Genomic DNA, 27,334 nt, shown 5'->3' with positions numbered 1-27,334 from the left:
ATCAGTTAAAGATCACTACTGCACTAATCCTATTTTTCTCATGTTTTTATGCATACCATTCCTCTTGAATAGCCTAGAATCATTTTTAAGCAAATAAAATATGATATATCATAGGGTGGTTTCAACCAATATTCATATTATAATGAAATGACCCATGCAGAACTTTTTCATCTTCATTCTAATTTATGTTAAACAAACAAGCAAAAGTTAATTGCTTACTTCAATTTATAAGAAATGCAAAAAGAATTAAGGCTTGAGTGGAAATTGTCATGCAAAAAATTTTGTCTTTGGATGCACAATTTCTTTTTGAAAAATGCCATATATATACGGTGGTCGGACGATTCAACCTGGTTATGGCTACCAACCGAAAATTTTTCTTTAAATGCATCTCAGTTGTTTAAGATGCACTTATGTAAACTTTGAAGGCTAAGTTATGCTGAATGCTGAGGATTTTATGTTTTAGTTTATTGTATAAATGGCAATATAGGCTATATAAATTCATGTGTTCATGCAACATGCTTGAATTTGATTACATTTACAGTTTCTTCGAATTGCATTTGGACAAAGTAAGGTAGCCGAGAAGCAATGGTTATGAAATATTTTAGCATCAGGAAATGTTTCGAGTTGTTTTTAGAAATGTCCACATTCAATGCAGATTCTTTACTGTTTTGAAGCTCAACCATTTGGATATATGTAAACTAAGTTGCATATCTATCATAGAAAAAGGTTCAAGAAGCATCATTACAATGGATATTGAAAATATGAAGGTACCTAAGGTTCATTAATTGAGTAAGTAGCAAACAAAGTTTAAGTTGGTTAGTAGTGCATATAAGATTGAACTAACTTGTGTTGTAGGTTTCTGACTTGAAAGCATACTTGCAGTCAAGAGGAGCCCCATATAGTGGTACCAAAGCGGTTCTTCTGAAACGTGCACGGAGTCTTGTTGACCCTGAAAAAATAGGTTTGCAGTTCATATGCACTGAAATGTTATCATGTCTTGTTCAGATTGGGCCTTATAAACCAGTGATTTCAATACAGTTGCAAGTAGTTCTTTTACTTTCCACAAAACGTATTTCAATATATTTTGATCTACTTAAAGTGAAAGTTTTTCAGCAACAACGGTTTTCTAACTACCCGTACCTTTTTATGATGGAAAAATTTGTAGTGGATTTTACTCATTTAATTTTGCCTTTCACACCACATTTGTTATAAATTATGCATATTTTGTTTTTACGAATTATGCACAAAATATATGATTCTACAGTATAATATTAATGCTATAGTTAAATGGTTTGGGTGAGTCCACTTTAAAGTTCAATAAAAAAACACGGCATGGTTTTTTACTTGGATTTGATGCAACTGTATGATACCACTGGTTTGTATGTTCTTAGTGAACAGGGATGAAAGCAGCTCAGTTGATTTTGCTGAATGCCCTACTGAGGCAGTAGGGGAAGGAAGCAACGAAGAAGAGAAAGATTCATCTCCGCATGGTAAGTTCTCATTTTGGGCAGCTAAGCTACATTTACTCAACTATCATTTATGTCAAGTGTCAGTTCGATAACCGAGTGCTAAGAGCGCTGGGCTAGCGAAAATGCGGCTCTTGTTTGATACCCAGTGACACTACTGTTGTAATGCCCTTGCTCTTGGTCAAAGCGTTAACGATGTTTGCTCTTGTTCAGAAGTCCTTACAAACAGTTTCCAACTCGAGAAATACAAAATAAGAAACTTATAAAAAATTCTGAAAACAAACATCACAAAATAATTTGTAAAATATCATACCTTTTTTCCTTTAAAATTTTTTTACTGTGTTACAGTAGTGGCTATGGAGGACAGTGAATCTATCCAAGCTGATGTCAAGGTGATTTCTTCCTTAGAAATGGACGATGGAAACGAAGAAAAAATTTTTGGTACCATTTGGTGTTTGTAGCTGTTGTCAGTTATTTGCTTCCGATGAAGTTTACGTGTAACATCTGCCATGGCATGAAGGAAGAAAGTAAAATTTGAATTTTTTTTATACTTGCAGTTGCTCCTGTTTCCCCAAAAACAGAACCTCCAGATCTAGCAACTTATAAAAGGAGAAGTTCAGATAAAATTAGCCCTATCATGCGGAAAAAAATCAAAGGGCCGCCAATGCAGAAAACCCCGGTTATGATTTTAAATGAAGTTAAACCTGGTTTGTAAAAGGCAGAATTTCATGTTTTTTATTGATTAAATACTGTATATAGATACAATCTGTATATATTTCGTAAACTTTATATAAAGTGTTACTGCAGAGCGTTTGTGTTACTATACATAACTAAATATATTGTATAGCAATTCAAAAGCTGCTTTCTGTTTTGTTGTTTTTCATTTCTCAAATGTTCACTATACGCAGAAAAGATTCTCTACTTCGTGTAGACTTGTGGACATTTTAATGTGTTGTTGCCTGAATTGCAGCTTTTTGTTTTCCTTTTCGATAGCGAATTAGGCAAATTCTACTGTATCACTTCGCATAACTAAGTTTTCTTCCCAGTAATTTTTTTTGGAATTACCAGTGTTTGCACAGTATCAGTTTTAAGCAGTTTTATATTAGCAATTGTTTATTATATAAACAATGTGATGTTGCCGAATCATCGGTTAACATTTCTGCTTCAGATGCCCATTTCTAAGTTCATTCAGTTTATAACAATATATATATATTCTACTGCACATTAAATGTCAGTTAATTAATATAATGCAAAGTCTGGTACCTTAGCTACGAATTTGTAATATGTTTACATTGAGCCCTTTGCTGGTATGAAGCTGTTAACATACCTTGGTGAGTGAATTTTTGATGTAATAATCTCATTCTGAGTTTTTTAGCTGGGTCACCAGACTGCAAAATAGAATCCTTATTTTAATAACTTTTACAAGTTTTAGTTTAAAGTTAATAGTAACAATCGATTTTGATTGGCCGCTTTTACTTTTTGCTTTTCTTTTAAAAAAATTATGAGGTGAAGACTTCACCTTTTATAATAATCTTTTATATATAATATAACTAGCTGCTACTATACATGATTTGGTACAGTCACAAATTTTTCCATATAGAAGTTTTTCTCTATAAGACAACACTCCAGATATTATAACCATTTTCTGCCATTTCTGTCATGATTTTTCTTCCCTCCATACACTGCATCTTTGCATTTTGAAATTTAATCTGTTTAATTTCATGAGCACTATTTTTTAATCCTGACTAGCCCTTTTCTGCTTGCATGCTGTTAGCTTTGTGACAGTTTACATCTATTTACCTAATTACAACTAATTGCTTTCTTTCTTGTGACTTAACTGACTATTGACCATACTGCTTGAAATGTTGATTCAAGACATTATGGGCTCGCTTTATTTAAAACTAGCAAATGGTTTTTAAAGTAAATAATGAATTGTATGTTTTTTTATTATTTTTTGACTAATTATTACATCAAACCAGGTCTGGTTACGGCAACCTTGGGTACACACACTAATTTTAACAATGCATTTAGGTCTGCAGTATACCCTAGTTGGAAGTTCCGGATTTGCGCATAAACCTATGTTTACTATGGAGATCAATTATGAAGGTCAAAAATACAGTGGGAGTGGCTCAAGCAAAAAACAAGCAAAACAAAATGCTGCAACAACTCTTTTGCGGTTGGTACTGTTGCTCAAGTATTCTAGAACCTCTTTGGTATGCATACGTGTGATATAGTAATGACCATAACAGAAAATAACATTGAAGTAAATGTTGCAGGTCTATGGTTCAGTTTAAACAGCCAGATCACATTGCACCTTTTATGCAAAACACATTGATATCAAATATTGATTTCACAGCTGATGTAAGTCAACCAGTTATGGTTATCATGTCATATTGTCATTTACTATGAAGGATACTTAGCAATTATTTATAGGCAAGTTAGTTTACTGCATAAAGCAGGCATGCACAACATACGGCCCGCGGGCCGCATGCGGCCCGCGAAACCTTTTCGTGCGGCCCACGAGATATTCCGTGATTTCGCTCATTCAGGCATTTTCTCCACGGTTACAGTTACATAATCAACGAATCCGATGCTTTACCGCCGATAAGCGTTAAAAACAACTAGATACTGTAGTGCGAGAGGCAACCGTCTCTTGACAGTAACCATCTTCTCAATAATATCTCTTATTCGACGGTTAATCGGTCACATTATATAAAGTAGGCTACACGTTAGTTACAACAATGTAAGCACGCGGCCCGCGAAAAAATTTTTTCCCTAAAACGGCCCGTGTACTGTTTTGAGTTGTGCATGCCTGGCATAAAGCATTGTGAAAATTTTGATCTATCTTTTTATTTATCTTTTCTATTTGATCTTCAGATATCGATCATATTGTTTGCAATTTTTAAATAAATTTGATCAATTGTAGGATCCTCCAGAAATCAATGTTTCTGAGCAAATTTCTGATAGAGAAAAACCTCTGGTGCAAAGTCCTTCCTGCAAAACTGTACCAGGTATGTGTGATTTGTACTTTAGGTTTTTTAAGTAACCAAGTAATATTGGTTGGGGATAAATTTTTCTGTATAATACACAGTAGAACCCAGGTTAACCCATGACCATACTAATAACACGACCACTTTAATGTGTCAACTTATTTGGACTCTACTGCATGTATATAATGTAGACAAGAAGTTCAAAGGTAAAATGATTTTCCATAATTCTGTGATCTGTTGTATATTTGATTAGTCAATTTTTTAGTCGGAAAGAATCCAGTAATGCTGCTGAATGAAAAATGTCCTGGATTGCAGTTTGAATGCGTTGCTGAAACTGGTTCAAAACAGTCAAAAGTGTTCACGATGCAAGTTACTGTAAATGGTAACCCATATCAAGGCTTTGGGAAGAACAAGGTTTCTCTTTTTAGATATTTAAGAAAGTACAATTGTATAAGTAAAACAGTCAAAAAATTCAAGTACAATTTGTACTGTTTCTTTTTGTTAAAAAATAAATACAATGGTATTGTGCATCATCATTTATGAATGGGGTCATGCAGCCAATCAAGTCAAGATATTAATATACTAACTGAATTGGAATGAATCTACCAATTTTATTATTGAAATTTGGAGTTCAAAGACACAAAACGTGAATGATACCAAATGCACAGCACTGACTACCTAGGTAGGAGGTGTTTAGAGGATATGTATTCTATATCAAATGACTTTGCAACATGTATTTATTTTTTGTCCCCGGAGTAATGACCAAATTTATTACAAATCAGCAATTATTATCCTGCTTTGAAACTATAGCAAGTATGGTACAAGAATTTTTGCAAAATTGATTTGCCAATTGAGACTTTGTCCAAGTTAGCAGTAGGCATAAAGTTTATGAAATTGGGCCAAATTGAAGGCTTATGAAAATTTCGAGGGCAAGACAAGAGACAATCACTTAATATCTTATCGGATCGTTTGTAAGCTACATTTGTATAAATCATAAAAAGAATGTTACTCTATTATTGCTGAAAAGTTTTCTGAATCGCACATCTCATTATGAGTCAGTATGTAATTATTGTGATTGTAATGTTTGAAATTATTTGTCTTTTCTTTACATTATCTTGTATCATATGCTAGTAGCCTAGTAGGGATATCAAACAAAGCCTTAATAGTGCCATAACAGCAAACAAAAGTTTACAACGCACAACATAGGATTCCGATACCATACATATAGCTAATGCACTTCTCAAAGTAGTAGAATAAAGTGTAAGGACTAATGAAACATGGCTTACATGTTGAAGTTTGCGAAAGCTATATGAAATGGTTGCGCAGGACATTCGGGCCGGCAGTTGTTTGTTGCTCACTAAGTTGTACTTAAGACCTTGTTTTTTTGTGTGAATGTATTGGCCACTAGCACTGTTAGTGAAGATAATAAGTGTCATTATCTGCAGTGTTTTCACTCATGAGTTTCTCCCTTTGATTGACACCATTTAGAAACAAATTCTGCTAATTATATTCTTGATTCTAGACGAAAAATATGTTTTATGTAGTTTCGAGTTTTATGTTGGGTCTACTGTATACTAACTTTTATCTTCTAAGTTATGTTTATAATCTTTAGTCTTACTTAATTACAGCAGTGATAACAAATATACTGTGTATTCTTTTGTCATGTAATATCAGTGGTTTTGAAAGTTGATATGAATTTGTAATGAACTGACCGCGACAAACATACCTTGAGTAAAAACAAAAATCTTTCAGCATATTGCTGTATTTAATTACAAGAGTTTGAATCGCTTTGTGTCAATTTTCATTTAATCATTACAGTACCGATATAATTGTAGTTGGTGGAAATAAATTCATATATATATATACTGTATATTCTTTCACGACTTTGTACCTCAAGATGACTGCATATAGTCATTTCCTGAATTTAATATTTGAAATTTTACCCAATAAGTGCAACTTATAGTTGAGTTGAGTGTTTGTGGTAGTTTTCTGGTTGTCACATTGCTGGATGCTGTTCAATGAAGAAGGTATTTTCTTTATTTTTTACTGCAGAAACAAGGAAAAGTTGGGGCTGCTCTCAAGGCGCTTAGGACTGAATATAACATTTTACTCCCTATGTCACCAGACCATGAAGCTGTTCCTAGCAGTGAAAGCGAGGGAGCAGTTGGAGATTTCCCGATATATTCTGGGGTTGGTTTTTTTCATATTAGATATGATTAGTTTTTTTCATGACTTCTACATGGTATGATATTGTCTTTGATCTTAGTTGCAGTGAAAATCATTTTACCAATTCGAATTTACTAAATTTTAGGATCTACCTGATCTGGTCTTGTCATTGATCAAGCAAAAGTTTTCATTACTTACTGACAACGAAACATCAGAATATGCCCCACATAAAGTTTTAGCTGGAGTGGTGATGACACGTAGCAACGGTAAATTATCTTTGTTATTTACTTCAAAGATGTTCTGATCTAATTGGCAATGACTGTGTTTTTAGATCCCCATGTAAATGAAGGTGAAGTCATATCACTTGCCACAGGGACCAAGTGTGTAAATGGCGAATATATTTCAAATCAGGTTGGTAGTTTAGTTTTTAGTAAAGTGTTGAATCTACTAACAAACTTTTGTATTCAGGGCTCAGCACTCTTTGATTGTCATGCTGAAATAGTTTCACTACGTGGGCTGAGGAGATATCTTTACGAACAGTTAATGGCATGTGCAAAGTATGCATCACTGTGATATATTTGTCTTTTGAAACCATACAAACACTGCACTATATTTTTATTAGGGGAGAAAACACAATATTTATGGCATGTGAAGGTGGAGGATATCGTGTCAAACCTGATGTGTTTTTTCACCTTTACATAAATACGTCACCATGTGGTGATGCAAGGATCTTTTCTCCACATGAAAGTTCTGGTTTGTTATTTGAAACTAACGTGATTTGAGCAAACAAATTCACATATTTACATTTACAGTAATATACAGTAGCTTTCAAATAATGTACAGTCTAGCAAGTTAAGCATTTATTCAATTTTATTTTTTGTGCAGGTGAAGACCTACATCCAGATCGTAAATCTCGCAGTTTACTTCGTACAAAGATCGAGTGTGGAGAGGGAACGATTCCAATTGAAGATAGAGTTCACCTTCCAGAGAGGGGTCGAGGAAATGTTCAGCAAACCTGGGATGCAATTATAAGTGGAGAAAGATTATTGACAATGTCATGCAGTGACAAGCTTGCCAAGTATAGACATTGTAAATTTAAGCAGCATTCAGAAACAGTTAAGTTCTTGTTTAAATCGGTCTGTTACTTTTTTTGCAGATATAATGTCCTTGGAATACAGGGCTCCCTTCTTTCTATTTTTATTGAACCAATGTACTTGTCCAGCATTATTCTTGGTTCTTTGTATCATGCCAAGCACCTTGACAGAGGTGTTTACAGGAGAGCAAAGGAAGCAATAGAAGCTGTAACTAAGGAGGGAGCTACAACTGGGTTGCAATTCCCATACAAAGTTCATAGACCTATGTTGGCAGCAGTATCAAATCCAGGTTATTTATTGTATGAATTTTGTAATTTGGGTTGTGTTTATATTTTAAAAATTATTTTGTTTTAAAAGATGTTTTAGTATTTCCTATACAATGTGTACAGTGAGGCGACAAGCAAGGAAGGCCCCAACATTCTGTCTTCATTGGACATGTGGCGAAGAACAAGCATCAGTTATCAACTGTGGAACTGGTTAGTCCATCATGTAACACAACTAATTACAGTGTGATCTTGTTGTTGTTAACTCGAAGTTGAAGGGACCCATTATACTACTTATTTAATAATAGTTTAATGCTATAATTGATGTTACTATACAAGTGTTTTACTGGGACCAGTTAACTTTGAGTTAACGAGTTTGTATCAGTTTGAAAAATTTAAGATAAATTTTCCAAATATTGACACATTTTTGAATAAATTTTAATTTCAGGAAGTAATGAATTAAGCTAATGAACTTTTTTTATTTATTTTGCATTTTTAAGCGTTTATTGATTTTTTGCTTGTAGTTGACTTAGGGTGTTTATATGTACTGATGCCACTTAAAAAACTTTCAATGATTTTATTCTATTAGCTGATTAATATTAACCTTTTCTCATTTTAAACCACTCCCACTTGTAGAAACGTATACGGCTATACGCTATATATTTTGTATTAATTGGAACTTCATGAAATGTTATCAAAGTTGAAGCATATAACATCTTATTACAGTACTAGGAATGTATATAATGGAAATCATGATCTTTTCTAGAATGTTCCATAACAGTTTTTTATGAATCGAAGTCTAAAATAGTTTTGATGACTTAAATTCAAGTCCTGAAGTATTGAAATCGGGCTGTCATTTTCAATCTAATCGATTAATCACATTGCAATTGGTTATTGTTGACTTGATATTTTCCAAAAGTAAATGCATTTGTACATGTCAATGATGTTATTTACACAAAATTAAAATTAAGTGCACATGCGAAATGAAATATTTCCTTACACATTAAAACCAGTTCATAGGTTTTCAAACAAATGTGAAAACTAAATTTGGATCCCGAAAGTTCAGTTCTCGTGGATTTATTATTTAATAATGTGCATCTCAATACATTACATGATTGCACTGTTATTCATACATCTCCAGTCTCCAGACTTTTTAAGAAATTATATGTATCGATTTTAAAGCTTGACTGGTTTGCCACTCATAAGTCTTTTAAATATCTGCTTTGTTTCTCGCTGTTTGAAGGTATTGATCTCTCTGTGTTGTGATTTTCATTTTTACTTTCTTCGTATAGGTTTTCTGTCTTACAATACAAGTTAATAGAGTTTGAATCCTTCCATTACATCAAAACACTTATATGTGCAGTAGGCACTCCAAATTCTAAATCGGGACTGAAATTTCAAAAGATCACTTAGTGCAAAATGACGGATTTTGTAGTCATTATGTGCACCTGCAATTACCATGTTTGATGTGCTTTATCAACAGGTCGTGCGATAAAGGATGGAACTTCATCGAGTTTATGTAAATTGGAGATGATGAGGATGTTTTTAAAAACTTCGCAGATGTTTAATATTTCCAGGAGGATCCCAATCATAGAAGACTTAAACAAAATGAATTATGCTCAACTCAAAGACCTTGCAAAAGATCATAAGGTTAGGTTGTGAAGCATCAGTTCTAGGCCTATATGTTGTTGCTAAATGATTATTATACTTTAGGATGTCAAATATATTCTCATGACGGGCTTTCACAAAATTGGATGTGGCTCCTGGGTCGGCAAGCCACCAGAAGTGGATAATTTTTACTCTCATGAGTCTAGGTTGTAGTTGCAGCCCTAATGTTAATCTTGGGTTATTAGCAGTGTACATTTCACACATTTTTGCATTCAGCATACGTGAAATGTATTGTGTGGTTGAGCTGGTTATATTGCACACTTTCAAATCATGTGAATGTTAGTGATAGCATGGTTAAGAATAACAGAAAATTACAAAAACCACACAGTTATTATTAATTGCGTTTTTTTGTCATCAGCCTTAGCACTGTAGTTGCACTGATATTTCACTGTAGGTAACAAGAATGATGGTTTAGTTGACCTTTACTGATCACTTTGCAGCTCCTTATAATTATTGTGTCGGTGTAGTCTCATACTGATGTAAATATAATTAATTACTACGATTAACTGGTCATCATTTTGCACCTGGTTTATGTATGTTAATATTTGCAGCTTGTGTTGGATTCCTGAGATAGAGTACCAGTTTGTGGGCCCATAACAAAAACAACCGATGATTTGGAAGTTAGCACTTGGTTGTTATCTGAAAATCAGTTTTTTTTTTGCTAATTTGTAATCAAGCAAATTCTGTTAAAGGATTTCAGTATTTATTATAAATACATGATTTGAAAAATGTTATACTGTACTGTACTAAAAATGTATACAGTACAGTGCATCTCATAAAGATGAAAACATCTTGTGAACTGTAAATTTCCAGCTTATCAAAAAGCTTGTACCAGGTTATCGAACAGCAAAAGAGATTCGGTTGTTCGAATAAAAACATTTTTGCAACGTCTGGTTATTGAAGTATGCACAATACCTGAGATTACTTTCATGCTTGAATAAAAGTGAACATTAAAAAAAACTTCCTCTATATACAAGCATGTGAGAAACCACGAAGTTCAACAAAGCATTTTTCCTTTATGCAACAACAATATTGGGACCTTTTGGGTGCATGTAATATTATTTTAAGTTTCTACTAATTATTTTTCATATCAGGATGGTTTAAAACAAACTTTTTCTTGGTTTGTAACAAGAAACACGAAAACAAGCTATACGGATTTTGAAAACTTAAAAAATCCACTAAATATTAACATGCTGCAATTCCAAATTTGCGCAAACTACCGATGTCATATCTTCAGTCTCCATAGAATCCGACGATGCACGCGATCTCTTTGGGATCAGCTGACGTCATAGTGTGGATGGCAACCAAACATTTTGGCCGCGCTAAAAATATGAGCTTTCGCACAATCGAAAACTTCCTAGTTGAATTTTTCCGATATTACTCAACAGATTTTGAAAATGTTAGCATTTTTGTTTTCAGTGAAAAAACACTTAAGTAAAGTAAAAAATAAATTTCACTGCTCGTTTTACTTTAAAACGTAATTGTAACCCTTTGAGGAAGCTCTTTCATGAGCTTGGGGCCATTGGCTTCGGTCTGTTTAATAGCTCATGTCTCACCATAGTAAACGAGACGGTTAGGGCAGCAAATTCGTAAAGTAATCGTCTGTAAAAAAAATTCTATAATAAGGTGGGTATGGAAATATCCAAATAATTGTATCTGTATCATACTCAAACTATACTGACCCAAAGAAAATGATACAGTTTTTATTGTGAGTAATGAGTATAAAGCCGTGTCATTACATTATTATTTGATGGTGGCTGTTTAATTATTAACTAGGACCTTGTTAATGCTTGCTTTTTGTATACTGTTAGTATAGTAAGCGGTCTATCTCTAAATGAAGAAGCGGTTGGCTAGCACAGTTTAACGTACAAGCTGTTAAAAAAGTAGGGTTATACTCAGAACTGAAAAAAATCCTGTAATATATGATTTCGAGGAACTTTTCGTTACACAAATGTCATAAAAACATTAGTTAGATTTACTTATTATGTGTAATTGAATCAGATCAATTTAAACGGGTATCATTTGAAGTGTTGTTAGCAGGAAGGGGCAGGTCATTGCTGAAAGTTTGACAGATAAATAGCAACTGGAGTAAAACTGAAATAATGTGCTGTGCATGGCAGATTTTTGATCAAGCGCGTGAATGTAGGCTACTCAATTTTCAAGACAGGTTTTTTCACACAACAATTCTACAATTTGTTCCTTTAACTTTTTCAAGCTATATTCAATTGTTCTTCGTATTGCATGAACTGAAAGGAGTGGTTGTACAGTACTGTAGTTCTCTAAATATAACATCACCTAATGCGTAACATAGCCTACAGAGGTGGACAACGGCTCCAAATAAAAATAGTAACATTACTGCAACTCAAAATAAAAAGGAAAGTAAAAGTAAGCCACGTTCTTGATTCTAAGCTTCAGGTAGTGATTAGTTTTAAGATTCACCCTGAGTAGTGGTTAGCGCGGTTGGCGAACCCGGATCTAACGATAATCAAGTAAGCGCCAACCATTCGACCATGGGCTCTTGTAAAGTAGTAGTAAAATAGTAAATACATAAAAAGCCTTTAAAATTCAGCTCACTAATTTTGCCACTACAACTGTACTTTTGTTCTATTAACTTTAACATAAGCGGTTAGCGAACAATTTTAACAATAGATTGCAGTACAGAACTAAAGTTGCTTTATGATACTTATGTGAGATTTAACGAAATAGTTACATTTTGGTAAGAACCAAAACTGAAGTGTGAATAGGCCTACTACTTTTTGTGCGTAAACATTTCTTGCTTACAAGCCGAAGAGTTGTAAACGGGCGTCATTGCTAACCCGAACCCGGCCCGAAAATGTTTTATGAAGCCCGTATTAGGCCCGAAAGTTGTTAAATTTACCGAATGAACCAAGGTCATCTTTTGATGCTGTTCTTAGAATGGCAACCTTTTCTAAGTTGCGCTTTGCGGTCTGCGGATGTTTTTAGCACTCTGTGCGCATAAAAATTCATCAGAAAGAAAGAGAAATTGCGACGCAAATGTGGTAAAATGTGAGTAGGCTATATAAATTCGTGCCCGAATCTAACCCAAGTTTTTTCAAATTTAAGCTCGAACTCGAACCACAGGAAACGATACAGTTTTAGGTAACACAACTATATAGTCCAGTAATTTAGTGGGTGGCCAATGGGCCAGCCTGTCACTGCGTATGTAAGTACTGCATTATATATTTTAATTTCAAAGTTTGAAGATTTGCTGTTACCACAATAGTTTTTACATCTCTACTAATAGCTCCCATCTTGTATTTCCAACTACGTCCACCGAAAAGTATGAGCAATCGTCTTCTCGTGTATGCTTATTTCTTGTAGGCTACATTACTGCATAGTGTGAGTTTATAAGTATGGTGTATTTTTTTCTAAACCTTTTTATACAAATTATTAATTATAAATTAGTATTTTGATATGTACATATGGGTAGAATCTTGACAGTTTATGACTGTTTTTTATTCTCCACTTCGCCGATCTTTTATAGTGAGTATAAAACCGTGTCAGTAGACTCTAATAAACATTTTGAGACGCGTTAGAACTTTTGGGAATGTGAATTAAACATTTTGCACCATATAGTTCACAAGGCACTTTTTAGGTCCTATATAACCAATGTATAGTACATGTGTTGCAGTTAAGTTCTTTCAACGATAACAGACAAACCTTTTATTGGTTAACTGTTATACTACGTGATTATTTGATGGTGTCTGTTTATTTAATTAATTTTAACTGGGGTCTTCGTTAATGCTTGCTTTTTGTATCTTATTAGTGTAGTCAGCGCTCCATCTCTAAATGAAAAAGTGGCTGGTGTCACAGTCTAACGTACAAGCTGTTTAAAAAGTAGGGTTATACTCAGAACTGAAAAAGTTCTTGTAATATCTGATTTCGAGGAACTTTCCGTTGCACAAATGTCATAAAAACATAAGTTAGATTTACTTATTTTGTGTAATTGAATCAGATCAATTTAAACGGGTATCATTTATAATGAAAAGTGAGTATGTAACTTGTAATGTTGGCTTACTTCACTACAATGTTTGCTTGTCGAATTGTTCATTGCGAATTGATGATATACGAGTCTCACAAGGCCGTTGTCTGCTTATCTCAACCTCGGACTTAATTGTTCACCTTAACGGCTTATTGTCTTATGAAGATGACAACAAAGTTGTCTAACTTGACACTGAACTTCTTCAAATTGAATTCACAATGTTTACACAGGAATGACAACTGTATATGCTGATTATATAGATGCTTCTTTAAACGAGTACATTTAGACAGAGCATTGGCACATCAACATCATAAAGCTGCTGACGCAGCCATGTTGCAGCTATTATCTTAATACACGAATGAATGAACGAATAACTCACGCAATATAGTCAGACACAACATTTATGTCACAACTTTAAAACAGAAAACAGGAAACAGCATGTCATTGGCACAACATGTGCCGATTATCACACATTTGAAGTGTTGTTAGCAGGAAGGGACAGGTTATTGCTAAAAGTTTGACAGATAAATAGCTACTGGAGTAAAACTGAAATAATGTGCTGTGCATAGTAAGTTTCAGATCAAGCGTGTGAATGTACTCAATTTTCAAGGCAAATTTTTTCACACAACAATTCTACAATTTATTTCTGTAACTCAGGGGTGCCCGGCTTTTTTGTCCCAAGGTCAAGGCTTACCATACGTCCCGTTTTAGCCGGGACAGTCCCCCTTTTTAACGTCTTGTACCGGCGTCCCGATCGGTCGGCCAAACGTCCCAGTTTGGCATTCAGTCAGCCAGCATAGGCATACCGCATAGAAGCCATACACGAACATTAGCATATTCTTATTATTGTTTTTTCTGTGTAGCCTACCGGTACTTCTTGAAGAAGAATTTGTGATCTTTTTTGTTATTTATTTCATTGTATTCGATAAAAATGTTATTGTGACTTCATATGTCGAAAGCGTCCCGCTTTTAAGCCACAAAATTATGGTAAGCCTACCAAGATCTACTTTTTAAATGCCAACCTCGCGCGGTCTACCAGCTTAGTGTCGATAGTGTTGTGATAATGTAATATCTAGGGCCATTTTTATTTTGACCTAAAAAAATTTTTTTGACTTTATTTTGACCTAACGAAATTGCTTATTTGTAGAGGCCACAGTTCTTCCTCCAGTTACCCAAACATAATATTTTGTCGATTTCAGACCCAAACGTAATATATTGTCGAAAAGTCAAGGTGTTATATTGATTATAAAAAGTGCGTCGTGTTCTTTGGCGATAGATTTAGGTAGCTTGTTTTATTTTGTCCTTGTGAAAAAAAGAGCACTTTGCCTCGATTTTTTCCGCATGGTAAATTCTAATAAATAGCAAATTAAACAGGGAATGCTTGTTGTTGCTCCAATCCAGCTTGATGGTGTTTACTTTTCCTGTGGCCTTCAATAAAATACTTTTTATCGCACTTCACTATAACCTCGCAAAAATTGTACCTTAAATCACCCCCGGGAGTTGCATTAAATTCATCAGAAAAATCTCGACAAATCTGTATAACTTTTGCTGAAGACGATTTAGCTTGCTTAGGCATTTTTGTATTACAGAATGTCAGTAGGCTGACATCTGATGTCTGACACAGTAGGCTGATCCTAAAATCCAAACTGTTGATCTTTGAAAAGACCACGTTTATGAAGAGGAAATGTTTTGTAAGAGTTATTTAAATACGTAACAATGAATAAACAATTTGAATAGACAATTTGCGATAAAAGTTACTGCTGATCCAAGTGGGCATTGTGACTTATTTCCTGCTTTTATGGGTTAATATGGTTTAATTGTATCGCAGTTCCTGATTTACAATGCTTCCACGAGGATTTTTACCAAAATTACTCTCGAGAAACACAAAAACTTTGTCAAAAGCCATAATTTGACAAATTTTGACTTTATTGAAAATTTTGACTTTATTGTAAATTTTGACTTTATTTTGACCTATAAACTTCTTAGAAACAATCCCCTAGGTGCTGAAAACAACTTTATTCTTTGATTCGTGGTCAGACGAGGTCCTTAAAAATTTTTGACTTTATTGACTTTTGCGGGCCCTAGTAATAACTAATGTAACTTATGGGGTTAAATAACATTTGGAAATTTAGCATTCTCGTCTTTAAGTGTCGAATCAGCGAAGCATAACACAGCGTGACGTAATCGATTACTCCATGCTTGTTGTGTAGGCCTATGCATTATGAGTTATCAATATCATTCTTCTTGTTATTACGTTCTAGCTTATTATTACAGTACTTATTACAGTACAGTACTTATTATTACAGTACCTTGGAGCATATTTTGTAAAAATTCTGTGCTAATTTTCGTTTTCATAAATGTTACTGTTTAGAAGTTGTAATGAAATGTGGTGTATGGTACCTTAACCTGTAAGGTTTCCACACTTCACTACAAAGTCTGTTTACTTGTGTATATCTTAACAGTGAACTTTGATAGACTTCAGCAATAATAACACAGGAATGACAACTGTATAATCTGATTATATTGAAGCTTCATTGAACGAATACATCAAGATAAAACATTGGGACAGCTACATAATAAAGTCGACCACTTTCTAGGGTTGACTTTGTAGACTGTAACGCATTGAACAACTATGAATAACAACACACGCAATGCAGGCATGCACGACATTTTTTGTCACGACTTAAAACGATAAGCAGAGAGTAATCGATTACGTAACGCAATGCTTTGCTTTGCCGATTTCCATAAACAAGTATTCTATGTGGCATTCGATTTGCCAGCTATTTTATAGTATAATCACAAAGTAAACTTGCATTCGTGTATTGCAATGCAACATTTCTTTGCTGTCTTTGCATTGTTTCGTGTAGATCTTTCTTTCACGAAAAAGCAATGGCGGCAATGTAGGCTACTTTGGTAATATTCCAAAGTCGGTCAATGCAACTGAGGTAAATTTGTCAGGAATCGCGCATTATCAAATATGGTAACCCTAGTGTAGGTACTGTATATGGTTACATCTTCACGAAATGCATCATGATGAGAAAGCAGTAGGGGAAGATGGGGCACAATGAGACAAGGGCAGTGGTGGGATTGAACCGGTTCTTGGAATTTTAATGACTTTCGCGAAACGGTTGTTAACAAGCGTATGTATAGGACTATACATATTGGCCCCTGGTCTGGCATGCTGCTAGTGAGACAACCGGATGTTATAACATCTGAATCCCACCACTAAAGTTAATTATTTTAAAAAATTGGAAACTCTGAAACTTCGTATCGTCTGCTACCAGGCGTATCACTAACATTAAAGTTTCTTTGTTTGGTAAGCGCGGTTCTGAGTTATAGGGTGAGGTTTATTTTTGACAACTGAAAATGTTTTTCACAGACTTCATTCCGATCGCACTGTTGTAACTGTTCTCCCGCGAATGCAGTATTGAAAAGTTTTAAGTTATAGTTCTAACATTAGGGTAGGCTATTATTTTCTTGTGACAAAGGGACACTAGGTATCATAATGTGCCCAAAAAAGTATTAATATTCCAGTGCCAAATAAAGTCGATTTTTTATACTTTTGTGTGAGAATTCAAGATATAAAGTGCCTACCTAAAACAGGAGAGGTGTAGTTACAATAGATTTTAGGACAAAGCGTTAAAATCTGGCAATAACCCGGCACCCTATACTGGTCAATCAAATAACGTCGTCATGTAAACAAAATACATGAACTCAGGGGATTTCTGGGTCCTTTATCATTTCTTGTGATTTAATTTGTGTTTTAAATACAATTTTCTTCAAACATTTTAATGTCCCAATGTGCCCCATACACAGGGATGTACACATTTGCGTCTTTTTTGGTTTAAGTTCAAGGAACTTATTATTATATGGTTTGCTCCGGGTTAAAATGACATTAAGTACTTACCAGCTAATTGCTTTTTTATTTCTTCAACTGCCCTGTCCCAAGTAGAACTTTGTTATCTCAAAAAGTTTCATCAGGTGTGACAGTTCTTCTTTTGGTCGGACATTCTATGCAAACTCAGACACCCATGTATTTCCTTATTTAGCAAAATTTGAGAGTTGTCATTTACAAGCTAGGCTACCCTGGTACTGACTGTTTTCAAATGAAACAATTTTAGTAGTACATGTACTTAGCCTACTAATTAAAACAAATTAAATTAAATTTTATATAGCTTTATTCAAGTTGCCGTCAAAGTTGTATTAGATTATTATAATCAAATTTTTAAAATAGTTCTACATTTATACAATGAACAACTAATCAAATTTAAGGGCTAATTAAATCCCAGGGTCATGATAAGCGATGATAAAACAGTAAAATTGTTATGACAAATTTTGTGTATAAAAATAGTGATTTCAATAGAGAATCAGTCATTTGAAACTATCTGACCAACTCTCAAAATATAGAATAACAAGGCAAAGTGTTCTTTTTTGTCTATTTATTTGCTTTCAGATTAATTACTGGGGCAGTTATAAAATGAAGCGTTTTCAGAACGTATCCAAATGTTTGTTCACTAGAGTTTCTCCATTAAGAATGAATTATTATGCAGCATTTTAACATCTCCTTTAAATAAGAATCAAAACAATACTGTGTTTAAAATAATGTCGTAGTTTGTAGGTGTTGGCTCAGTGTTGACCGTGGATGTCTATGTCTTCTCAGATACCACATTAATAATATGACCTAAAATATCTGAAAAACACAACATCTAATTCCATTGACCAGATGTCAAAGGACAAAACTACTGAGTACTGAACAACTTTTTTGAAACAGTATTAAATACTGATATGCTAATCATTAGTGTGTTTTAGCCAAGTGTTGGCACTGTTACTTACATTACTTTCCAGCTGTCAATAGAGTTTAGTTAGCAAACCTTCATTTCAAACATAGAGGTTTGTCATCAAAAATTACAAAAAGTAAACCACCGAAAATATGCGAGTGAAACTATGGATGGCCTTTATTTTGTTTTTTAACATATCAAGTGTGTTTGTATTTTTATGCAGTTTTTAGTAAAATTTCATCATCACAAACTGCATGCATAACTTCAAGTAAGCTATTACAACCAATTGTTTAGAACCTGGTTTTGTACATAGGTGGCCTAGGCTTTTAGTGTTTAAAATTATTAATTTTCTAAAAGAACCTTACGAACAATTGATTTAAAACTGGTGTTTCAGGCAACCATTGGATGAATTTTATAGAGTATCATACTTGCAAACTTCTTGACAGTTTCAATTAAGGGCGGACTTTTGACGCTATGTTTTTAACTTGTGTGAATTTGCAAGCTTTAAAACCTCAAATATCACTGAGCGTTTTATCAGCACCCAATTGCAAATTAGTTTTGTGTTTCTTAATGTTTCCCAACTTGTAAATATCTTAGCTTCCCATTTTAGTTTTCTCTTTTTTTACAGAATTTGTGTTTATACGTACAGGAATAACACCACTAGAAAAATTTATATTAGACGTGTCCGTCTTTAAAAAATGGGAGAACAAACTAATGATTTCGAAATGCAAAACATTTTGGGTGAGGTTTTGTATAACATGGATGCTATGGATTCAACACAGGTTTCTTTACAAACCATTGGAATGCTACTTCTTCAAGAGTTTAGACGTTCAACAAAAGTTATAACAGAAGAGATGCAAGGTATCAAAAGTGAAATTATTACAATAAGAAACAATATAAATCAAGTAATTGTTTCATCTCCCACATTACTCACTGAAAATAAGGCTAACTTGGAAAAAGAAAAATTCAAGATCAATACAGTTCCTGAGACAAAAAAACGTAAATATTCTACAAATGAACTACCTACTACCAATGTTATGCAGCAAAAAAAATATTTTCAAGATTTTAAACAAGCTCCCCAAAATCTTGAACCAAATGACAGGTTTCAGCAAAAGAAAGAAAATAGTGCACTTGAATCCCAAAGAAGTGCCATACATACAGATTCAAAAAGTTATGGTGATCCAATATTGAACACAAATAAACCAATCCAACCTTCAAAATGCAGCTTTGGCGCAAGGAAAAATTTACATGTTGGGCACAATAGTATCAAGCAAGAATCGTCAAAGCCAAACTCAAGCCGTAATAGCTATGAAGCTGTTTCTACATACGAATTGCAACAACAAGTAAATATATCAGGCAAAAATTGTGAAACGACCGATTCATCAGTAAACTTCAGTACACAATCTTCAACTTACGAATGTTCCCACACAAATTCTTTTTCTGTTGGCAAAGATACTAGTATTAAAGGAAATACAACTGAGGATGATACCAGTGAAAGAGGATATTCATTAAAGAAGTCACCGGTCCAAAAAGCTGCTAGTCAGCTGACAAAAAAGTATAATAAGCTAAACACAGCAAAGCAGGAAATGAAATTTGTTAACAGGAAAATGTCACAAAAAATAGAAATGCATATTAAACAAGGTTTACCAGATCAGCTAAGTTTTGTATGTGTGTATTGCAATGGAGGATTCTCCAGAAAGGGTCAACTTAGGAAGCATATTCAAACTTTTCATACTGAGACGAATGTAGAAAGTCAAGACATGGTAAAGCCCTGGGGATGTCTTCTTTGCAAAAAAGGTTTTGCATCCAAATCTAGTATCACTGTTCACTTGAAAAACGTGCATGGCCTAACCAGTGATTATCAAAAGTTTATTGAAGCTAAAAATATGGACAATCAAGAGTAAGGTCCAATTATTGATTGGTTTCTGTAGTTGTTTTCTTATATAATTCGGTGTTTTCTTTTCTAACTCTGAAATTAAGCACATGTGAAATTGTTACATAACAATATTATCACAGAAATCGAAATTCTATACAACCTTTCCATTATGATTAGTGATAAAATGTTTTTCTTGAAGATTTTGGTCTTTCATCATTTGTCAACAGTTTAAGTTGCTTCCTCGTCTTCAGAGTCGTAATGACCGAAGTCACTTTTTTTCAAAGGCTTGACTTGACTTGAGTCTCTTTCTAAGAAAGTACCAAACATAACTCGAGTTAGTTCTGTTTGATCACTTTTCACCATAAAAGTAAAATGAATCCCTATTCTTGGTCGGAATCCATTAAATCGTAACTCAGAGATAAAAGGATTTTATTTGTCTACAAACGTGAATTTCGGGCAGCCAAATGCAGCAAATTTTACAATAATCCTAAATGTTTGCGGTTGATAGTAATCGTGTTTTTGCTGTGTTTGGCTTGATTTCAAATATTAATTGACTCGATGCCAAGAACTGGACTTGACTTGAGTCTTAAAAGATAAATTATATGACTTGACTTGCGACTCAAGGTTGATGACTTGGTTACGACTCTGCTCATGGTCTTGAGATTGCAATAAATTAATCTTTTTTCAGTATAAAATTTAAAATTTAATGTGTTACTGTAGGCCCTATATGTATTTTTATCACACATTGATATTATACTACAATTACTTAATGTATAGTATGTGCATATAATTAAAATGCAACAAATTTTTGCTATTTGTACTCAGTCTAGTGTAAATATGTAGAATGTAGGCCTACTTTCACCAGCAATCAGTTGCTAACTACTGTATATATTCCCGTGATAAATTTTGTTTGGCAAACCCTGTTTATGCAATGAAGTGTCTTGTATATTAAACATTAGTAACACTCTTGTGGGGAACTTAATCTGATGTATTTGATAATTATGCCTACATTAAAATAACGTTGAATAGAATTGTTAAACAGTGATAGTATATACGTCATAGTGATTGCTTTAATTACATGATCGTGCCCATATTTGGTTGGAAATTTTCTGGTAACGTAAACTTACATTTACCCGTCTGGCAAGTCGTGCTCAGTAGGCTGCTAGTGTTACATTTTTTTTACTATCAACGCTATGTCATCGATGTATTTAGAAGGAACGTAACTCTGTCCGATTACACACCTACTTTCAGTTAAGTGAGGATGTAGTAAATCGCATTGACCATGTATAAATGTTGAGCCTGTCGCTCCAACGGTCGAACTAATAAAACTGGAAAATTAATGTGAACTTATCTGACCAAATGCAAGACATTCCTAGGACAAATACTAATCATGCCTTGAGATAGGTTTACTAGCATCGAGATATGGGAAATGGTGTGTGGTTTATGGTTTTAGGACTGGCCTAAGCCAAGTCTGACTGTTTGACTCCGAGCTAATTGTCTTTGACTCCGTTGCACGCTTTGCCGACATTCGTTCTCTACAAAATAAATTCAGGCTTATCAGTACTCCCTTTGATGTGGACGCCAATACCATTCCCGAAAAATTTCAAATGGACCTTATTGAAATGCAATGCAGTGACGAATTGAAGGCAAAATTTCATACAAAGGGCATATCGCTGCTTGACTTTTACAAAAAGTACCTTCTTGAAAGTGGTCTTTATCCCAGCTTGACCAACAATGCAAAAGAAATGGCATCGATGTTTGGTAGCACGTACACATGTGAACAAATGTTTTCATCAATGAAATTCACGAAGAGCAAGCTAAGATCCCGAATTTCTGACGCCCATTTAGAAAATGTTCTGGTTCTTGCTTCATCTGACTTGTCACCAGATGTTGAAAAACTTTCACAAAGCAAGCAGCATCAAGTGTCTCATTAATGCTGTGTTGTTGAAGTGTGAATACATAAATTTTGTTCTTTTTGTGATTGGTATGATTGAGATTGCAGCAATGTGGCGTAATATACTCAAGTGAGTGTGAATTATAGTATTAATGAAAATTCCGGCCCGCCAAAGAGTTGTACGCTCGACATTTGGCCCGTGACTAGCAAAAGGTTGCCGACCCCTGCCTTAAAGACTCCAGCCTAAAAGAGCCTTGCTGTCGTGAGTTTTGCTAACTGAATTGAAGCAAGTCGGCTATAGCCTAACTTTTGCTAGGCGATGAAGTGGATTTAAACTTTTTTAATTGTTGTAGGCTAAGTTATACGTCAGTGGTAGGTACCAGTAGTAGTAGTAGCCTACAGTATGTACATTTTGCAAATAGATTCGTTTGCGTGAAATCGCATTAATCACGAAACCTATTTTATTCTCAAAGCATAAATGTTGCTTTGGTTTGGAGTGTGCTTTTCTCAGGGTGATTCTCATATGGATCGTATTAACACACTTTTGTTTGTAAAGGCGAAAATACGTATGTTAAATATGAATGATTAAATGAATGAAACTACAGACCACAAAATCGTCGCGGATTCTACGTTAAAACAATTAGGCCTAACAAAATAATACAACATGTAATGAAATATTTTAATCTTTGATTTTAGTAATGCTGACATTAATATTCAAATTCCAGTCAAATCAATTAACTATCTTTAAAACAATTTCAAAATTAAATGTAATATATAGAAAGTAGTAAAACATTTATAAAGCGTTTAGAAATTTTGCAATGGTTTCAGTAAGAAACATCAAAAAATTCTCAGTCTAAATTTCTTATCATACCACTTTTCATCGTCTTTTGTTCCGTTCAATATATTTTTGATAATTACTTGTAAGCTTACTAAGTTAAGCTTTTCTCTTTAGTTAGTACAAAGCAAATCTCTTTGGTTAGTACAAACACGTATAAGAATTTTATTTATTGCAGACCATTTTCTATTGCGATGAGTTGAAATGAAAACAATTGATAATTAATTCCTCGCATATTCAATACCTTATACATTTTATGTAGGCTACAAGTCTTTATGAGGGTTTAAAGAGTAATTATCCTTACTGTTTATAGTAACTTGGTGTAGTATGGTATGCAGGTAAGCTAATTTTTATCCTTAGACTGAGGAAAGTGTTTGCGCGAAATAAATAATTTGAATATTCGAATATTTGAATATTTATATCGTATCACTCAAATTCGGTTCCAGGTCGATTCAACCCACGGACGATTCAACCCCGGACGATTCAACCCACGGACGATTCAACCCAGGACCATTCAACCCAGGACGATTCAACCCACGGACGGTTCAACCCGCGGACGATTCAACCCACGGACCTTTCAACCCGCGGACGATTCAACCCGCGGACGATTCAACCCACGGACGATTCAACCCAGGACGATTCAACCTAAGACGATTCAACCCACGGACCTTTCACGTACTATTGGCTTAGGTTATCACCAAGTTACTTTGTAGCCAATATTATGTAAGCTAAATAAAGCTAATATATAGGCCTAAGCTAATATAAAGCTTTTTGTGTTTCCTTTTTTTTCTTTTACCACTTCTTGTTAGCATTGGTTGTACATCAAAACACTTATTGTTTTCTGCTTTCCAGTAAAACCTTGAATATTGTTATTTTGCCCTATACAGTACTTTGCGTACATTTCTGTCTACGCCTGCTATTATTTTTTGTATTTACCCGTGTAGATCGGTTATTATATAAAATGTTCTCCTTTTAGCATTAAGTTAACATTTTTGAAGTTTTTGAAACGACAAAATGCTTTAGGCCCACGTACGTAAATGTGTGTATTTATTTTTTTGCATGTACACAAGTTACAGATATTTTTATAGACACCTGTTTATACATCGATTAATTAGAAAGAAGGTTGTTTTATTTACAGGCAAGCTTAAGAACATGAACCTCAACACAAACACAGCACGTATAAAACACAAAGCTGAAAAGGGTACTACAAACGGTAATTAATTAGCACATATGAGCGATTGCACGCAGATACATCAATTTATCTGGCTCATTTGCATAAGTGCAAACCTTTGCCGAAAGTCTGTGAGCCAGGTGCGTGTATTTCCTTCGTGGTTGGTCCAAATTAACAACTGCTGCGTTTTGAGCACCGAGTTGAATGGTCCGCGGGTTGAATCGTCCGTGGGTTGAATCGTCCGCGGGTTGAATGGTCCGCGGGTTGAATCGTCCCCGGGTTGAACCGTCCGTGGGTTGAATCGTCCTGGGTTGAATCGCCCGTGGGTTGAATCGTCCGGGGTTGAATCGTCCGGGGTTGAATCGTCCGTGGGTTGAATCGTCCGACCACCGCTGCAGTACCATTTTGGCGTCTTCTTCTAATATTTCTTTCTAAAGTAGAACGTTTAGGCATCCTTGCAAGTACATTTTCGTCGACGTTTACAAGATGCACTCCTAAAATATTCCTTGTTGTTTCTTTACAACTATAAGCCCTATCGCGCATTTTGGCTACAGTGGCGTTAGCAGTGACCTGAATACAATCTCCGACGTGGCAGTGGGTTCCAGGTTCTTTTACAATGTCATCGTAGGAGGTAACCAAAGTGGATGGACATTTATTTTTAAAGTATTGTCGGCATCTCCAATAAATTACACCGTCTTGTTTCATCCGTTTTTGTAAATATTCATGCCCTTTATAGAGCAGAACAGTGCCTCCTCTCTCAGTTGTGGAGTATTCCATGATCCCTTGCACCTTCAAAATCGGATTTACGCCAAAGAATGTTTGTTTCGTGGACGACAAGTAAAGTTCGCATCAAGTCAAGGGATCTTAAAGGCAAATCCAAAGTCCAAAGTTTAAAGATCCAAAAGTTTAAATTTTGACCTTAAAATTTGCCAATTTTGACCTTATTTTAACCTAAAAAGTTTAACGTTTTGACCTAGGGAAGTAATAACTTTGCGTATTGTAAAGCTCAAACTGCTATGATTGTTATTGCATTTTAAAATCAAAAATCTTGCATGTTGCTAACTGAAAAACGCTATACTGATAGTCTCTACACTGTCTACAGCAACTTTCTAATCTAAAGCTGTATTTAAAATTGACAAAACGCTTTTCTGGTGTTGACTATTTTCGTTTCTGCGTATTAAGATTGACAACTTGCAGTTTCAAATGCAATGCCTTCACATCGTGACGTCACCAGACGCGCTGAAAGGCCTTCCCTCTCTTGGTGGCTTTGGTTCTAAGTAGGCCTCTAATTTGGGGCACTGGAATTGTTTGCGGTACAAGAAAAGAGAAAAACGGAAGAATAATATTACAAAATTACAAGTTTAATAGATTTTGACCTAAAAGAAACAATTGACTTTATATTGGCCTAATAACTTCTATACTACACGTCGCACAAGACTGAAATTTGTTTTGTGATAGCATTCTGAGCAGGTTAAAAAAAATTGACCATATTGACTTTTTTTGCGTGCAAATCTTCATTCCAATCAACAAACAGTTTTTTGTAAAGTTTGAATTTTAATCAACGTGTAGGCTTTATTTATTTTTCGCTAAGCAGGCCTACTAGCTACAACACGGTACATAAACTTGTTTTTAATTCAACACAAGATGTGTATTGGTATTGTGGTAAAAGCGGCATCCGTGCCTGATAACGAACTGCGTAGACGTTTTTGTAAATGGGTTAAATCGCCCGTGGGTTGAATCGTCCTGGGTTGAATCGTCCGGGGTTGAATCGTCCTGGGTTGAATCGTCTGTGGGTTGAATCGTCCGAGGGTTGAATCGTCCGCGGGTTGAATGGTCCGCGGGTTGAATCGTCCGTGGGTTGAATCGTCCGCGGGTTGAATGGTCCGCGGGTTGAAAGGTCCGCGGGTTGAACCGTCCGTGGGTTGAATCGTCCTGGGTTGAATCGTCCGTGGGTTGAATCGTCCTGGGTTGAATGGTCCTGGGTTGAATCGTCCGTGGGTTGAATCGTCCGGGGTTGAATCGTCCGACCACCCTCAAATTCAGAACTGTCAACCAGGTCTATCGAACAGTATCAATCGTCGTTAACGCCTTGCCCAAACGCCTTACAACGGTGTAGCGTCACTGCATGGTATCGTACACGGAACATAAATGGTAATATTGCAAAGCCAGCGCCAGCAACCGATCCGACTTTAGACGATGTTTGTCGATATATCCTAACTATAGGCTTACCATACGTCCCGTTTTAGCCGGGACAGCCCCCCTTTTTAACGTCTTGTCCCGGCGTCCCGATCGGTCGGCCAAACGTTCCAGTTTGGCATTCAGTCAGCCAGCATACGCATACCGCATAGAAGCCATACACGAACATTAGCATATTCTTATTATTGTTTTTTCTGTGTAGCCTACCGGTACTGCTTGAAGAAGAATTTGTGATCTTTTTTGTTATTTATTTCATTGTATTCGATAAAAATGTTATTGTGACGTCATATGTCGAAAGCGTCCCGCTTTTAAGCCACAAAATTATGGTAAGCCTAATCCTAACTGCTGGGCTTCGCTGCGGGAGGGCTACATTTCTTTCGTTCGTCGGGCAACGGAGCTGTCTTGCTGCACCGAAAGCTATTTGTCTCAGAAAAAGCAAGCCCAACGATTAATATTGATACACCCATTTGTTTCCGCCGCACTGCAACTGTTATAAACAAGCCAAGAACTCAGGGACCAGTGCGGCTCGTTGGACGAACCATGAAAGGAACACAGAGTTCCCGTCTCTTCATTCTCAACAAATGGAGAGTGTCAAATTCTGTGGTACGGAATGTATGGAAAATAGTATTGTAGAGCAGAAAATCGTAGAGTAGACCATGTAATATCTGAATCCTAGTGGCTGTTCGACTCTAGTCAGGGTGGTGGTTGAATAAAAGAAGGTTCGAGAAGGTACCTTAGCCCGCCGAAGAAGTTCTCTATCTAAATTATAGATATTGCAATCATTGCACTCGTTTTAACCAGATTCAGCTATATATAGACTAAACTAGTGATGTTTTGCAATATTCAGTTCTATACTGTTTAGATAATGACCCAAACATATTAATAGATGAGATAATACAGATATTTACTGGCCGGTTGTTATTTTATTTCTCTA

The 27,334-nt window shown here is 35.1% G+C and overlaps 2 protein-coding genes across 5 annotated transcripts; one reads left to right on the top strand and one right to left on the bottom strand.

The window, feature by feature from the left end:
- Positions 1-498: 498 nt before the first annotated feature.
- LOC143458981 (double-stranded RNA-specific editase 1-like) lies at positions 499-10,149 on the top strand. Of its 4 annotated transcripts, none has more exons than XM_076955904.1 (19): positions 499-767; positions 856-961; positions 1,399-1,490; positions 1,818-1,907; positions 2,024-2,173; positions 3,498-3,642; positions 3,743-3,827; positions 4,393-4,477; positions 4,722-4,870; positions 6,509-6,646; positions 6,768-6,888; positions 6,954-7,033; positions 7,091-7,179; positions 7,245-7,375; positions 7,508-7,700; positions 7,779-8,005; positions 8,106-8,192; positions 9,463-9,629; positions 9,693-10,149. In XM_076955904.1, exons 4-19 carry the CDS (start codon positions 1,823-1,825, stop codon positions 9,798-9,800), a joined length of 2,040 nt encoding a protein of 679 aa, XP_076812019.1. In that variant the 5' UTR covers positions 499-767; positions 856-961; positions 1,399-1,490; positions 1,818-1,822; the 3' UTR covers positions 9,801-10,149. The 4 variants fall into 4 exon arrangements, with proteins under 4 accessions (XP_076812019.1, XP_076812020.1, XP_076812018.1 ...); XM_076955905.1 differs by having other exon boundaries at positions 1,815-1,907; XM_076955903.1 differs by having other exon boundaries at positions 1,392-1,490.
- Positions 10,150-24,112: 13,963 nt separating this feature from the next.
- LOC143460026 (uncharacterized) lies at positions 24,113-25,676 on the bottom strand. Its single transcript, XM_076957381.1, has one exon. The coding sequence runs from the start codon at positions 24,979-24,981 to the stop codon at positions 24,376-24,378; it is 606 nt and encodes a 201-aa protein (XP_076813496.1). The 5' UTR covers positions 24,982-25,676; the 3' UTR covers positions 24,113-24,375.
- Between the last annotated feature and the right edge of the window lie 1,658 nt (positions 25,677-27,334).

Source organism: Clavelina lepadiformis, chromosome 5 (assembly GCF_947623445.1).
Source record: "Clavelina lepadiformis chromosome 5, kaClaLepa1.1, whole genome shotgun sequence".
NCBI classification, from domain to species: Eukaryota; Metazoa; Chordata; class Ascidiacea; order Aplousobranchia; family Clavelinidae; genus Clavelina; species Clavelina lepadiformis.
The sequence above is the reverse complement of the archived record's forward strand: the minus strand, read 5'-3'. Positions and strand labels throughout refer to the sequence as shown.